The sequence below is a fragment of the Danio aesculapii genome, chromosome 15, assembly GCF_903798145.1.
Source record: "Danio aesculapii chromosome 15, fDanAes4.1, whole genome shotgun sequence".
NCBI classification, from domain to species: domain Eukaryota; kingdom Metazoa; phylum Chordata; class Actinopteri; order Cypriniformes; family Danionidae; genus Danio; species Danio aesculapii.
Genome location: NC_079449.1, coordinates 28,559,086 through 28,576,175, shown reverse-complemented (window position 1 = coordinate 28,576,175; position 17,090 = coordinate 28,559,086). Strand labels below are relative to the sequence as shown.

At 35.5% G+C, this 17,090-nt stretch overlaps 1 protein-coding gene across 1 annotated transcript; it reads left to right on the top strand.

Annotated features, from left to right (window-relative positions):
• Positions 1-3,149: 3,149 nt before the first annotated feature.
• On the top strand, positions 3,150-16,986 carry zgc:112083 (uncharacterized protein LOC550461 homolog). Its single transcript, XM_056474510.1, has 10 exons — positions 3,150-3,391; positions 4,420-4,576; positions 6,781-7,007; positions 7,098-7,209; positions 7,644-7,796; positions 10,244-10,318; positions 11,964-12,084; positions 12,169-12,307; positions 14,113-14,237; positions 16,122-16,986. The coding sequence occupies exons 2-10, from the start codon at positions 4,426-4,428 to the stop codon at positions 16,531-16,533; spliced, it is 1,515 nt and encodes a 504-aa protein (XP_056330485.1). The 5' UTR covers positions 3,150-3,391; positions 4,420-4,425; the 3' UTR covers positions 16,534-16,986.
• The last annotated feature ends 104 nt before the right edge of the window (positions 16,987-17,090 follow it).

The following is a 17,090-nucleotide window of genomic DNA, read 5'->3' as shown; positions in this document are numbered from 1 at the left end:
ATGTATGGTCTATATCATGTGTGCATATGTATGGTATGTGTATGTAAGGAGTGTATCATGTGTGCATATGTATAGTGTGTATATGTATGGACTATATAAAGTGTGTGTATATGGAAAAAATGTACCATGTGTGCATATTATTATATGGAGTGTGTTTATGTATGGAGTGTAACGTGTGTATGTATGGTCTATATCATGTGTGCATTTGTACGGTGTGTATATAGACCCGAGTTCTATCCCTGATCATGACACATGTATATGTAAGGAGTGCATCATGTGTGCATATGTATAGAATGTACCATATGTAAAGAGTGTTTCATGTGTGCATATGTATGTACTGTATCATATGTGTAGATGTATAAAATGTATCATGTGTGCATATGGATAGAATGTATCATTTGTATGGAGTATAGCATGTGTGCAGATGTATCATATGTAAAGAGTGTGGCATGTGTGCATATATTTAGATTGTATCATGTGCATAGAATGTTTCATCTGTAGGGAGTGTGTCATTAATATGGAGTGTATCTTGGTCTTTCGTTGTAGGCATCCATCAGCTCCCTGTAGCTCAGTGGGTATGTGTCTCACCTTTCACACCTGAGACCCGGGTTCTATCCCTGATCATGATGTGTGTATATGTATGTAGTGTAGCGTGTGTGCATATGAATAGAATGAATCATATGTAAAGAGTGTGTCATGTGTGCATATGTATTCAGTGTATTATGTATGGAATGTATCATATGTAGAGAGTGTGTCATATGTGTATAGAATGTATCATATATAAAGACTGTGCCATGTGTGCATATGTATAGATTGTATCATGTGTGCAGATGTATAGAATGTATTGTGTGTGTATATGTATGGAGTGTATCTTGTGTGCATATGTATGGACTGTATCATGTGTGCATATGTATAGAATGTATCATATGTAGGGAGTGTGTCATGTGTATGGAGTGAGCATATGTAAAGAGTGTGTCATGTGTGCATGTATATGGAGTGTAGGCTTTCGCTGCAGGCATCCCTGCTCCCTTTAGCTCAATGGGTATGTGTCTCACCTTTCACACCAGAGACCCGGGTTCTATCCCTGATCATGACATGTGTGTATATGTATGTAGTGTACTGTGTGTGCATATGTATGGAGTGTATCATCTGCATATGTATAGAATGTATAATATATAAAGAGTGTGTATATGTATGGAATGTATTGTATGTATGGAGTGTGTCATGTGTGCATATGTATGGAGTATATCTTGTGTGCATATGTATGGACTGTATCATGTGTGTATAGATTGTGAAAAGTGTGTTGTGTGCAGATGTATAGAATGTATCATATGTAAAGAGTGTGGCATGTGTGCATGTGTATATGTATAGAATGTATCATTTGTATGGAGTGTATCATATGTGCATATGTTTAGATTGTATCATGTGTGCATGTGCATAGAAAGTTTCATATGTAGGGAGTGTATCATGGTCTTTTGTTATGTGCATTCATCAACTCCCTGTAGCTCAGTGGGTATGTGTCTCACCTTTCACACCAGAGACCCGGATTTAATCCCTGATCATGACATGTGTGTATATGTATGTAGTGTAGCGTGTGTGCATATGTATAGAATGTATCATATGTAAAGAGTGTGTATGTATGGAATGTATCATATGTATGGAGTGTATCTTGTGTGCATATCTATGGACTGTATCATGTATCATATGTAAAGAGTGTATATGTATGGACTGTATCATGTGTGCAGATGTATAGAATGTATCATATGTAAAAAGTGTGGCATGTGTGTATATGTATGGAGTGCATATGTATAGAATGTATCATGTGTGCATATGTTTAGATTGTATTATGTGTGCATATGTTTAGATTGTATGTATTGATGTGCATGTGCATAGAATGTTTCATTAATATGGAGTGTATCATCAACAATTATGTATAAATTCATCAGCTCCCTGTAGCTCAGTGGGTATGTGTCTCACCTTTCACACCAGAGACCTGGGTTCTATCCCTGATCATGACATGTGTGTATATGTATGTAGTGTATCGTGTGTGCATATTTATAGAATGTATCATATGTATAGAGTGTGTCATGTGTGCATATGTATTCAGTGTATATGTAGGGAGTGTATCATGTGTTTATATGTAGGGAGTGTGTCATGTGTGCATGTGTATAGAATGTATCATATATAAAGAGTGTGTCATGTGTGTATATGTATGGAGTGTATCATGTGTGCAGATGTATAGAATGTATCATCTCCACAAGAACAAGTCCGTTTCCCATCATGGTTTTGGTGGGCGCAGTCTTTTGAGAGCACTGCTGCTGACAGCTCAACCCGAGGTACCCGCCTAGCCGTCGCGAGAGTTTTTGGCGCACGTCAGCGTGACACCAGAGCGAGGCGAACGCAACTCGGACACATTTCTAACCGGCATATCTTGCGGTGATCACCGGTGATCGATTCTCGTCATAAGTGCTGAAGAGTTTAAGGTTGACAAACACACTCACAGGCCTAATATATTCTCTCAAGACATTTGAAAGAAGTCTATTTGCTCAACAGCCCAACTGAAAACAACAACAGTAAAAAAAACAACAATAAAAACCACCGAACACATAACCAAAATTACAAATTGCGAGCATTTACATAGTTATAAATACCCATTTTTTGCAATATTTTGAAATAGATGGTGCATATTACGGAGGAGTGAAGGAGCAACACTTAAATAAAATGAAACAAAAAATCTAATTACTAAAAGTAATTACTAAAAAGACTAAAAACACAAACAAAACAAAGTACATGAAATTCACAAGTCAATAAATACACATAATAACTTATTTTATTCAGTTTAAGTTTTTCTTTGTAAGCAGAAAAGCATTATGTAAATATTTAAAATTACATCTAAATATTGATTATAATCAAATGAACAATATAACAAAAATACATTTTGCATGAAAATGGTTTATGAACTTCCACTTATACTATAACATCTGTCTTCTTGTTCTGGCTCATATGCATTATATGTATATAGATAATAGTTCTATGCTATATCAAAAGTATATTTGCTTTCTGTCTGATATTTCCAAACAATCATCCTGACTTTTATTTTGCCCCTGACCAGGAAACACACGTAATGACCTTCCTCATCCTCTCAAACAAATACATTACCCGCGTTTCCCTCTGTCTGCTCATCCGTTCCGCGGACATAGAGTTTTATATATTTTAATACCCCTAAAGTCAAGCAGTTTTACCGAACAGAGTCTAACGTTAATTCCTCAACACGTTTTAATACCATGTAAATCTTACTCTTTGTTGCTGTCTTAAATGTTTTGCGCTTTCTGAGCCTCGACCAGTTGATGAAACCGAACTAGCAACTGATCTACAAAGCAGACATACCAGAGTAAGTGCATTTAATCTTTCATAATCCATTTGACAGTATACGAATGTTGTAATGCGATATTTTAGCTTTTGTTTTGTGCGGGGAAGGATAAGTAGTTAACCTTGTTTACATTCTGAATCAATACGTCATATGTTTGTTTACACTTTTTGACGTCAGCACTCATAGTCTAACAGCTGTTTTAAAAAGGATGCCCCCCCCCCCCCCTCCAAAATAAATAAATAAAATTAAAATAAATAAAAAATAATAATTTACTCACCCTGCAATTATTACAAACCTTTTTGAGTTTCCGTTTCCTTCTGAGGATTTCAGTTTTCTTTCTGAGGATTTCTGAATTATGGAAACTGACTGACTTTTGACATCCATTGACATCCATAGTAGGATAAATAAATACTATTTTTAATACTATTTTACTATTAATGTCTGTGGTTGGCAGCATTATTCAAAATATTTTCTTTTGTGTTGTCAAGTTGAGTAAATAGTGACAGAAATGGCTATATGCATAGCTAGTGTTTTTCAGCCAATGATAAACTTAATGATAAAGCTTAATGTGAAAAATATTTTCAATTTTAAAAGGTTTCTTTTACAGCATCGATGTTTTAATGTTATTGCAACACATTCAGTTAAACAGACTCAGTTAAATAGACGTTCAGTTAGTTGTTCAAGTGTAAAATGCTATGAAAGTCAGAAACTCCATTGAAAATACTGGGGTAAGATAAACGGTCATATTTTGAAGACATTATTTATTGCAGTGCTTATTGTCCAGTCTGAGACCAACTTCATATCGTATAACTATCAGGCAGTGAAGATCACAGATTTTTAAAGAAATCAGAACTGAAACATGGCAATTTTATAATGGAAAGACAGCTCACCGGAAGCGCTGAGGCTCTCTGGAATTAAAAGTCTGTGCATATTAACCCCATTGTGTTTGTTATTTTTTTTGGTAAACCATCCTTTTGAAACCACGTGTTATACTATATTTTTGTAATATAAAAAATGTTTAATTTATGTAGTTGTATGCTTTCTCTAAGGTTAAGATGGCTAAAAGAAGAAATGCTTCAAACATTGTAGTGGCCTGCGAATGGGCATCTTGCACTTTCAAGAGTCAAAGTATGGAGGAGTTGAGTGATCACATGTCTCTACATCTGAAAGAGCATCTTGGGGAAGGAGACGCCATGGAGGAACTGGGTAGGAGATTGCAATTCATAAACGTATTAATTAAAGGCATCTGTTCTGCTCACTGTCTTTTAAAAGGATAGTTCACTCAAAAAATGAAAATGCACCCACTGTTTACGCTCCCTTACGTAAGCACAAAAGAACTTATTTTGAAGAAAGCTAAAAAAACGAACCATTACCTTCCATAGTAAGAAAACGAATACTATTAAAGTCAGTCACTAGTTACACAAAGTAACAAAATTTCTCAAACAGGTTTGGAAGAAGTGGAAGCTGAGTAAATAATGACAGAAGTTTTGGGTGAACTATCCCTTTAAAGGAGGGCCATGAACCCACCCCCGTCTCAGCAGGGGTTATCACACATCTGGTTTGAAAAAAGTCAGTAAAGTGGGTTAGTTCAGCTTTGTTAAGGTGGGAGTGTCGAGTGGTGAAAGAGGGAAGGGTTTGCATAAAATGGGGAGTTTCAGTACATGCACCACAGCTGATTATCCATAGAGACAGGACTATCAACACCAACTGGAACCGTGTCTTTTTTTTAAAAAGAGATGAGCGGCAAATCCGGATTTCACGATTTCCAGATGTGTAAAGCTCTTGGGTAAAAAATGTTCCATACAAACATATTTATGTCGCGTGTTAGCAGACCACTGTAATCCACACATGAGTCCAGCTGTGCTCTCATAGCAAGGAAATGAAGACAAAACCTTTGTTGTAGCACATTGATAAACGCAACCCTGACGACCCATGTCTCCAAACAATTCTTCTTCTTCCAGTTGTTTTAATTACAGTTGGCAACACATCGATGCGCGACTCTGCCGTCTAAACACTGTAACAGGGCAAAACAGTCTTCAAAGCTATCATGCATATTAATGAAGTTGCACCTCATACACAATAGAGCATGCTGATTGGTTCAAACCAAGTCTATCTCTTGAATTAATGATGAAAGCTCAAAGACGCCACGTTGTACCCGCCGGTACAGACATCCAGCCTACATGCTGGACTTTACACAAGGATCTAATCGCCGTGACGTAGCTTCAAAATTTCTTTTCAAACTGGAAAAACGAATTTGCTCGAAATAACGCAAAAAAAAAAAAATAATTAAAATAAAAAAAAAAAAAATATATATATATATATATATATATATATATATCAACACGAACTGGAACCGCATCTTTTTTATTAAAAGAAGACGATTGGCAAACTGGATTTTACAATTTCCAGATGCGAAAAGCTCTCAGGGAATAATGTTCCATACAAACATTTTTGTAGTGTGTTAGCAGACCACAGTAATCTCACTGCTGGGTGCACACGCGAGCTGTGCTTTCATAATGGGGAAATGGAAACAAAACCTTCATTGCAGGCACATTTATAATCGCAACACTGACGACGCATGTCTTCAAACGATTCTTCTACTACTTGTTTTAATCATGGTTGCCAACACAACATGGAGTCTCTCTGAACACTGTAACAGGTAAAAAGAGTCTTCGAACCTATATCATGCATATTAATGAAATTGCATCTCGTTTACAATAGAGCGCGCTGATTGGTTCGAGCCAAATATTTTTCATGAATTAATGAACCCATGGGCAGCACGGTGGCACAGTGGGTAGCATGAACGCCTCACAGCAAGAAGGTCACTTGTTCGAGTCTCGGCTGGGTCAGTTAGCATTTCTGTGTGCAGTTTGCATATTCTCCCTGTGTTCGTGTGGGTTTCCTCCGGGTGCTCCGGTTTCCCCCACAGTCCAAAGACATGCGCTATAGGTGAATTGGGTAAGTCAAATTGTCTGTAGTGTATGTGTGAATGAGTGTGTATGGATGTTTCCCAATGATGGGTTGCAGCTGGAAGGGCATCCTCTGTGTAAAACATATGTTGGAAAGGTTGGCAGTTCATTCCACTGTGGGGATCCCAGATTAATAAAGGGACTAAGCTAAAAACAAAATGAATGAATAATGAACCGATGTGCTGACAACTTAATGACATCACGTTGTACTGGCCAGTGCAGACAGCCAATCTCCACGCTGGAATTTACACAATGATCTCATTGCCATGACACAGCTTCAAAATTTCTTTTCAAACCTGAAGAAGGAATCTGTTCTAAATAACGCAAAAACAACCAATTTTCACTTGTTATATAAATATATGTCTCTAAAATATATCTCGAAAACGTGTTTTGGTGTTTCGTGACCTTTTAACATTACTGAGTTTGACATCTCTATTACAGAGGATTATCCGTGTCTCTGGAGGGCATGCGAGTTCCTAGCGATGGGAAGCCAAAGTGAACTCATGGCTCACGCACATTTCCACATCTTCCACAGCAAGCTGAAATACATCGGGACTCAACTTCTTGAGTCGCACCCCGACCTGCCCAGCTGCACTCAGGATCTCCACAGCAGCAGCATCGTGCCGGACGTCTCGGAGGGATTCGTTTGTCAGTGGCAGCACTGTGACGTCAGTATTGAGAATCACATACAAAATACATCTGTTTGAGATCAACATAGACATTACATAATGAGCTTGTCTGCTATTCTGCACCATCAGAGTTCATTTAATAACCCAGAGTGGTTCTACCGGCATGTAGACATGCACGCGCACTGCACCGAGCTTCAGCCTCTTCCTGACCGACAGCAGGCTCTCTTCTGCAGCTGGTCAGGTAAATGCTTTCTGCAAACCAGGATGGGCCCTTTTCACATTTGCAGGGTTTCTCAGCAGCAGTAGTCATGATAGGTTAAACTTAAAGCGCAGTGAATGGGAGAGTACAACAAGTAATTTCTGTTTGCTCAATTAATAAAAGAAAAACTCAGCAATTGTGTTATCAAGATTTTCAGAAAAAGGAACAAAATTTTGTGCGGGTGATAACGAAAGCCAGAAGAGAGACAACATTAAATTTACTGTGCCCCTCTTAGACACTGCTTTAGAAACAGCCTCGAAACAGCAGTCATTCATTTTTTTATAATTTGATGATATAATACAAAGTATAGCTTTATAAATGTACATATGCTTTTTAAAAGCTTTAATATTAAAAGTTAAGGATTTAAGATGCTGATGACCAGAACTGTCATGTGAAAGGGGTTGTGCGTTTTGCAGGCTGTGACGCTTTCTTCAAGATCAAGTACCGGCTGCGGGAGCATCTGCGCAGTCACACACAGGAGCGGCTGGTCGCCTGTCCCACCTGCGGCTGCATGTTCTCCAGCAATACAAAGTTTTTTGACCATATCCAGAGACAAGCTGAACCTGAAGGTTTGTTTGTTTTTTTACTCACTAACAGTGTAAGAACTTCAGATCAAATGAAATGTGCTTTGGAGCAATCCATTTCAGTCAAATTAATCAAATGGCTGAAATACCCAAGCTCAGTTTTGGCAGATTTTGATCTATTAAATAAAATGATTTGGCTTTTTTGTGCCCTTGATCAAAATGAGTCAAATTGTCGGGGGGAAATGACTTTAGAAAGATGACAGAAGCATTGTTTTTTTTACACACAGGTTTGTAGTCTGTTAGTTTATTAGGTGATTTCACAATGTTTGTTGAACAATATGCCTGATATATGAAAGTATGCTTGCAGTTCCAAAAGTAGTAAACATCTCTTAGTTCACCCAGAAATTAAAAATATGTTATTATTTCTCACTCTTTTGTCAAACTTCTTTCAGCTTCAGAACACAATTGAAGATATTTTAGGTGAAATCTGTTATCTTTCTAATTCTTTATTTACAGCAAGTTTCCAGATTCCCAGAAAAGAACCAAATATATCCTCAAAACTAGGGTTGGGCGACGTGACCAATTTGGCATTGTACGATGGCTAATGTGAAACATCGCCATAGACGATGTCATCGTAGGCGACTGCGAATTAATTATTTATGAATAATTAATACATTCAAAACAAATTAGTGTGTATCAAGTCGGTTGCTGCTGTGACAGGGGTGGGGCAGAGGATCTCGGTGCCAGCTCAGCACGATGACATCGTCTATTGACTCTATCCTACTCAAAACAGACCATATAGACCAATTACCAACCTACGTCACACGGGACCCGGTTGCAAAAAAAACACAGGCTGCAATAGTAAAGATGTCCTGTTGTGCGGTAGGATACCAAATTTTTTAAACTTAACTTTTACCATACACCACACTGCTTTAATGCTAACTGCAGACATCTTTGGCTAAAAGGGAGCTGAATGAAGTGACAACCTAATTAGAAATGCTCGACTATGCAGTTCTCATGTTATATCAGGTAAGCTCACGCTATGCTGAATCATACACATTACTCTTTTGATTGCATAAATGATTTCAGCAAAAACAGTTACATATGGTGAATTAAACTGCAGACACTGAATGCTCAGAATGAAACATGAAAGTGTTAAGTTGGTTTTATATTCACACATTCATTCAGTGACAGCTTGTGACACACTCCCTATGTTGTTTACCACGGCACTTTGAACATTCGGTCTGAAATAACCTGCAAGTGTGACTTGAAAACAACATTAACACTGTTTATTTGACTGTAAACAATGTTGTACTTTGATAGTCATTGGCTGCTAATATGATTTTGCTATTTAGAGTTTGCAAATAATACTTTTATGAAATTATATTATTAAGAAAAAAGTCTGAATGTGCGAATATAAAACCAACTTTACCTCTATGTGTAAGTTCACATACCCTGCCGTACAGGTGCAGTTGTCTGGCAGAATGCAGTCGTTTTGCGTGTTGATGATTAATTACCAAGGCGCTGTATAATGTTAACTCTGTCTTCTTTCCTTGTCTTTGGCTAAGCAGAACCTCGGTTTTTAGCTCCACATAGTGTTGAATCTGGTCATCCTGGAGCATTATTTCTTGCACACGACCACTCAGAACAACATTGTTGCCAAAGACTTTTAGGCCTTTAACTTCTCTCATGTAAAGCACTTGGAGCTTCAATGAGATTGTATATTTGATGCTGGATGCTTGGTCATTTCGTTTTATCCAATATTTATTGGGAGCATGCTATCGCAAATGGACCTATCAGATGAACGCCGCTCACTTTAACGTTAATTTTGCCGAATCACTGTGCTTATCACTGGGTGACAAGCTGCTATAGTATGCTGAAAACATTATGTAAATAATATATATAATGTGTTATCAATATATCTTATTTCTAAGACAACAACTAACCGCATCGGATGTCATTCCCTCGCTGTAAATGCTAACACTCCCGGTTTCTTTCTGCCACCTCCCTGCGTGCACATCCTGAATGTTTACAAACATGGTAATTGGTCTATATCTTCAGTGGTGTGCAGCGCAGCACTCTCCTGAACATGCATAAATACTGACACTAAGAAGAAGAAACTGTTGAATAAAGACACACAAAAGTATTCTCATAGCTTGATAATATTCTGATGATATGGTTTTTTTGAGGTTGTTTTTGGTACCTTTCTTGACTCTGAATGAACCGGGAACCTTGCTGTCTATAGATGATGAGGGAGCTCTTAGATTTCTCCTAAAATATCTTAATTTGTGTTATGAAGATAAAGGAAGGTCTCTGGAGTGAGTAATTAATAACATAATTTTCATTTTTGGGTGAACTAACCCTTTAATACATTTTTGGATTATACTTTTTTAAGTTGCTGTGTGGTTTATTACTTGCATTAGATTTCAGTATGTTTGAGTTGTCATGGAATGCAATATAATTTGATGCTCCATAAATAATTTATTTTGCAGATTCTCTGACATGTGGACATTGTGACAAAGCATTTGCCAATGAGAGGCTGTTGAGGGACCATGTTCGTCAACATGGTGAGTTTCAAATGTCATTTCAACTTTTGACGTAAGCCTGGCTCATGTGGTGCTATTTTTTAAATAATATTTTATTAGAGTATGCTCTGTATGAACATGATCTCTATGGACCTCATCATGTCATACTGTAAACCTTAACAACAACCAAGATGTGCTAAACACAGACAGACCTATCCTGAGTTTCATATCATCAATATATGACCTGTTCAGCAACCCGAAAACATAAACAGTCTCTAGTGGTAATTTTGAAATTTGGTTTGAAGTTTTCATCATTAGCTTCTGAAAGTGACAGAAGTTTATTACAGAGAAGATTTGATTGCAACAGTCATTAATCAGCTGTTAGTGAACATGCCAAATCCATGATTAAAAAGATTTTAAAATAGGATTATAGGAATCTTAGGAATTCCAAAATGTGTCTTAGATAACCAAATCATGGCCAAAATCACACACTGTGAGTCAGGCTTTTTTATGGATATCCAATTTATTAGTAACATATTTTCTGCTGATATCAGAGATTTGCGTTTATGAAACATTGAATTGTTCATGCTCTCGCACCCTTTCTTACATTTAAATAACATTTACTGTTGCGTAACATCAGATAAAAGAAGCAGAAATTTCTTAAAGAATTTTATACAATCTTCAGCCATTACCCAACCTCAAAATTAATATTAATTATTAGGCTTGAATCGAGCTTTTACAGTTATTGGTTTTAATTTTAACTTGTATTTGAATATATCTCACAGCTTGAAAATAATTACTAGAATAACTGGAATAATACAGAAAAATGGTCTTTATAGATGCCTTAAATGGCATATTAAGTTGCTTCAAAACAGCATTTCAGTAATAACAAGATAATAGTATTATTTAGTAATCAGTTGTGATAAAAAGAACAATTTACAAACCTACAAAGAAAAATAAAACATAAGTATAATAAAATAATTAATATATAATTTAATATGTAAATATATAATACAACTAAATGGGAAAAAATATATGTATGTGTATATATATATATATATATATATATATATATATATATATATATATATATATATATATATATATATATGAATATGTATTGAAATCAGTTATTAGCCCCCTGTTGAAATTTTTTTTCTTTTTAAAAATATTTCCTAAATGATGTCTAACAGAGCAAGGAAACTTTCACAGTATGTCGTCTGATCATATTTTTACTTCTGGAGAAAGTCTTATCATTTAAATTTTTAAAAAAACATTTTAAGGTAGAAATTATTAGCCCCTTTAAGCTATATTTTTTCGATAATCTACAGAACAAACCATCAATAACTTGCCTAATTATCCTAACCTGCCTAGTTCACCTAATTAACCCATTTAAGCCTTTAAATGTCACTTTAAGCTGTATAGAAGTGTCTGGAAAAACATCTAGTAAAATATTATTTACTGTCATCATGACAAAGATAAAAGAAATGTGTTGAGAAAATCTCTCCGTTAAACAGAAATTGGGGGACAAAAAACAAATATTGTGCTAATAATTCAGGGGGGCTAATAATTTTTCAAAAGATATATTGGCTAAAAAAATACTGTACAGATGCCTTTTATGTTTAGTAAGTGAGAGAAGATTGAAAGCCATTGATCTCATCCTATTGTTTTCTTTTCTTTTTCCTAGTGAATCACATAAAATGTCCACTTTGTGACATGACCTGCACATCACTTTCCACCTTGAAGATCCATATCAAATTTCGGCACTGTGACGAGCGGCCCTTTCCATGTGACTTCTGTGAGAGCAGGTGATGAAGAGAGATTACACACACAGCCCACATACACTGGAGAAGATATGACTGATATTTATTGCTTTGTGTATTTACTGTTAGCTTCAAGAATCAGCATGATCTGCGGAGACACATGGAAACACACAATGAAGGAGCAGCGTATCACTGCACAGTGGAGGGTTGCGGATACTCCTCACGAATGGCCCACACAATGAACCAGCACTACAAACGAGCACACGAGGTCAGACAGCAGAGGGCGTTGTAACACCAACCTCAAAATATGACTAGAGATTACTTGACAATTCTGTTTCTCTGGATTTTATTAGGTGTGGGTTTGAGGAAAATGTTAAAATAGTTTGATCCTATAAAAGTCGAATTAGTCAATTAATCAATTAATCAATCTATTTAATCAAATATTGATTTCTTAATCACAAGATTTCTCTTGTGAAATTAAAAAAATTATATTGTTTTGTCTATAAATGTATATAAACGTGTCTGAAAGTATGCATTTTTATTTTCAGCTTGGAAGAAATGTCATCAGTAGTTTATAAGATAAAACAACTCAAACACATGGCTATTGAACACAAATTTAGAGAATTTTCAAGTGGTCCCCTGACTTATTTCCATAGCTGTATGTGAAGGAATACTCTATTGACAGTATTTGTGTCCAAATAAATTAGCCATGGGTAGGGCCAGACGGAATCTGCGGACATTTTTGCTGTTTCTGTGGAGAATTTTGGTAAAAATCTGCAGATTTCTGCGGAATTATTTTGGGAGTATCATATCTAAAACCTTAATATGTGAAATTAAAAATATATTATATTTTAAACTTTTATTTAATGTTTAAAATGCAAATCCAATTAGATTCCCTTTATTTAGTAAACTAAGCAAGTCTCTCGTATTGTATCTACTAAAATGACAGAAAATATTACTGTACAGACTGCATTGTACATAAATCACATGAACATTCATATTAGTCAATATTATAACTTAAATTAATTTAAAAAACTGAATAAATATGGATTTACACATATTTACTCAAGTAAATAAGCAGAATTAATGATGGGCTAAAAATCTGCGCAATTCTGCGCGCACAGATTCCGTGTGGGCCTAGCCATGGGTCAGTTTCTGACAGTATGATAACCTTGGATAAAAAAATCAGGATTTCACAGTATCACGGTATTGTGACTACTGCTCTGAAACAAGTTTTTTTTTAATGTCTTAGTAAAAACAAAAACTTTTTTTCCCCATTTGAACACAATATATTTAATGTTAAGAAACATTAATAATATTTTGGAACAGTAAACATGTCAGTCTAAGTAATTAAAATAAATCATTGACTTCTGCTATCTTACAACACATAAAAAACCTTTATATATACCTTAGGAATTGTATAACAGAAAATGTGTGTGGTTTAAAAGCTTGACTTTTCCAAACCACAGTAAACCTTGAAACAGGTTTCATTTTGAATTTAGGATCAACGCATCATAGTTGTTTATTAAGAACACAATGTTTCATAGCAAATATCCCCTTCCATTTTTGGAGCCCTGTTAATGTGTTCCTCTTTCCATGATGTTCCTCATTATACAGCTAATTCCAATTTCCATCTGAATTACATGTATCAATATAAAGAACATTTCTTCTCTTATATCCGGGGCCCTTAGTTTGTTTGTTTATATATTCATTTATTTTTAATTGATTCAATTACTTGAATTTTTTTTAATTATTAATTAATTTATTTGTTCTTCTGTTTGTTTTTTTATTGCTGAATTCTGCGTATCCCAAAGTAATTATTTGTTAAAAAAGAAGCACTTATTCAGTGTGTGATGTTTGGATGCAGCCAGTGTTTTTATTTTATAGCTTATATAGAATGGAGTTTATTTTTAACTCGTTTGTCTTTGCAAATCCCCATTAACAATAGCACAAATATTGTGCAGACATCAAGTTATATAGTAGAACTAGTACCTTCTTTTATTGTAACTATAATAATCAGAGGTTACATAGTAATGACAGAAAACTAACATGTTTATTAACTGACCACAACAGGACAACATGGTTCCACGGTACAAATGTCACCTCTGCGACAAAACCTTCTCCTGGTGTTACACTCTGACCCTCCACCTGCGGAAGAAGCACCAGCTCAAATGGCCATCTGGACACTCTCGATTTAGGTAAGGTTACATCAATAAATAATGGTTGAACTCCAGTCAGGAAGAATAGATTGTTTACCCAAGGATGACAGTTTACCTGAACACAAACATATATTGGAAAAAAGGCTATCTCCTTGAATGTGACTGAATGTTTAATTTCTCCTGATGACTTAAACCCACCATCAATTTGTACATAAACGAAACATGGCAAAGAGAATGGGACAACTGCATCAACAACAAATTATATGAAATTAACCCGAAAATAAATGAAAGACATTTAGCAAATTATAATTTGGAAACCAGGCATGATCAGACGGTCTATACCAGATGTCGAATTGGGAATTCTAGGTTGACACATTCATATTCATTAAATAACGAAGAATCACCTAAATGTAATAACTGCCAGACTGCTCTCACCATCAAACATATTTTGTTGGAATGTCGAAGTTTAAATTCCATTAGACAAAATTTTTATAAGGAGAGTATTTTGATGGACATTTTTAAAAAGGTACCACCAGGAAGAGTTTTAAATTTTTTTTTTATCAAAAATAGAACTGAAAAACCATATTTAACTTTGAAAATTTTTTTTTTTGTAAATTTTATACATTTATATTTTATATATTTGTCTAAGTAAATTTTTTATATAATATGAATTTGTTTTTATCATGTAATATTTTAATGTATATCCATTTGGCCACGAAATAGCCATAAGTTGCTGATGTGGTAATAAATAAATAAACAAGCATATATGGGTTTTATTTTTCTTTTGCAGCAAAAGATGTTTTTTAAAAATTAGAAACTGGTACCGTCTGACACTCATAATAGGAATAAATACTATGGAACATTATTCTTTAATGATTCTGTTCATACGCTAACTCAAAGTCTCCTGCAATATCTAACTTTAAAATGAATCTCAATGACTTATCAGTTTGGGTCACATGACCATAAAAATTAACAGTCTTCCTTAAAGGTGCCAAAGTGCAAACATGGAAGTGTTTATGTATGAAATGTAATTATAATTCTGCTCCATTTTAACATGTATGATATAATGATAAAACAGGCAGAAATTAATATTATTAAACAGATGCTTAAACAGATGTGTTTTGAAGTTAAATAGCATCGTTTCACTCTTAAAAAATGACTGTAAGAGTTAAGCGATATGACGCAATGCATAAACGCATTAAAGACTTAGCAGCGTACATGTGTTTGTTGCATCATTACAAACATAAGTGGCAAATTTCACAATATACATGTTAAACTAACAAAATATAAAGTTAAACAGACCTTGTGCTTCTTGAGAGGCACTGAATAAGTTTATAATCCATCTTTCCCAAAGTTTGCATTTTGATGATGAATTGTGATGAGATGTTTGCATTACTGGAGAGCTCTATAATGTCCCTTTTTCAAAATAAGAGTCCCATATACACTAACTTTTGGCTTAGTCCTTGATTTACCACAGCGGAATAAACCACCAATTACTCGGGCATATGTTTTCTGATGGCAAATACCCTTCCAGAAGCAACCTAGCACTGAGAGTGCACTAACTCGTAAACCCCCGGTGCTGGCATAACTCCCATATACATAGTAAGTATATGGGTAATCTAAGAATATAAACAATCTCTTTGGGCACATTAATAATATCATGTGCAATGTAACGGTCTGTGTTTTGTTCTGGCTGGCCTGTTTTCATTGGCATTTTTTTTTTCAATTGTGAGGTTACCCTCATTGCCTTATGAAGCTCATGGTATGCCATTTCCATGTACTGAACTCTGAACTCTGTTCATTATATGGCATCTTTTTCACTTTTATTTGTTCACACCCATACAACTAGCATCCCCTTCCCAAAATGCATGTCTAGATTATCTAGATCTTCCCTTCATGTATATTTAATTGCCTGTTGAACAGGTATAAGAAAGACGAGGATGGGTATCTGCGGCTCAACATGGTGCGTTTCGAGACTGTTGAGGTCACAGAAGAGCTGATCAAGAACATGGCCGAAAAGCGCACCCCTCGCAAAACCTCGGCTTCAAGTACTCACTCCAAAGAGCCCCTTCTGCATCTCGACAGTGGAACCAGCACACCTCAAAACTCCTGTTCCTCGCCCTCCTCTCCGTCTTCTTCTTCCTCAGCCTCAGAGCTACTGGACGGGCCAGACAGCGGTGCAGGCAAAGCGGATGAAGCCTCAGTCTATTGTGTGTTGAACACAGTGACCGAGATCAGCGGGGAGACAGAGGAGCTGCTGGAGGCCGGTGGGCCCTCAGGGGCCGTTCGAGCTCTGGCTGCAGTGGCTCGAGGTTTAGGGATGGATGTGGTGTAGGATTACGCAAGTCATTTGATCTGATTTTCCATTAGGTCATTTATTTGTTTTTAATAACTAATATGCACAGTTCAGAAGATGATCAATGATATATGATATTGTCTTTTATTTAGCATTTTGTTTTTTGTTTAAGGATCTCAGGTACGAAATACATTTTTGTATTTTGTTTTGTCTGGAAAGTAGCACTGCTTTTTTTAAATTAACAAATTTTACCCTGTATAGTTTTATCTTTGTCTTTTAAAGGATGTGTTTTCTTTATTTTTAAAATAATTTATGTTTAGTTGGATGGGTTTTTGAGCGCAAACAGCTGTTAATATTTGTTGAATAGTTTGCATATTGCATTGCATTCCCTTGTTCCATTGTTGCCTTGATTTAGTTGCAAATAGTTGTGTATATTTAAAACCCCTTTGGTTTCAAATGTTTCCAACATTTAAGAATAAAGTAATTTTTCTATGAAGTCTTGTTTTGTTTTTATTTATTTTTCTTACTACTGTTTTTTTTTCACTTTGTTTTTAAAATGCTTTTTCATGATCAAAAGGGTAACTCTTATTATTGTC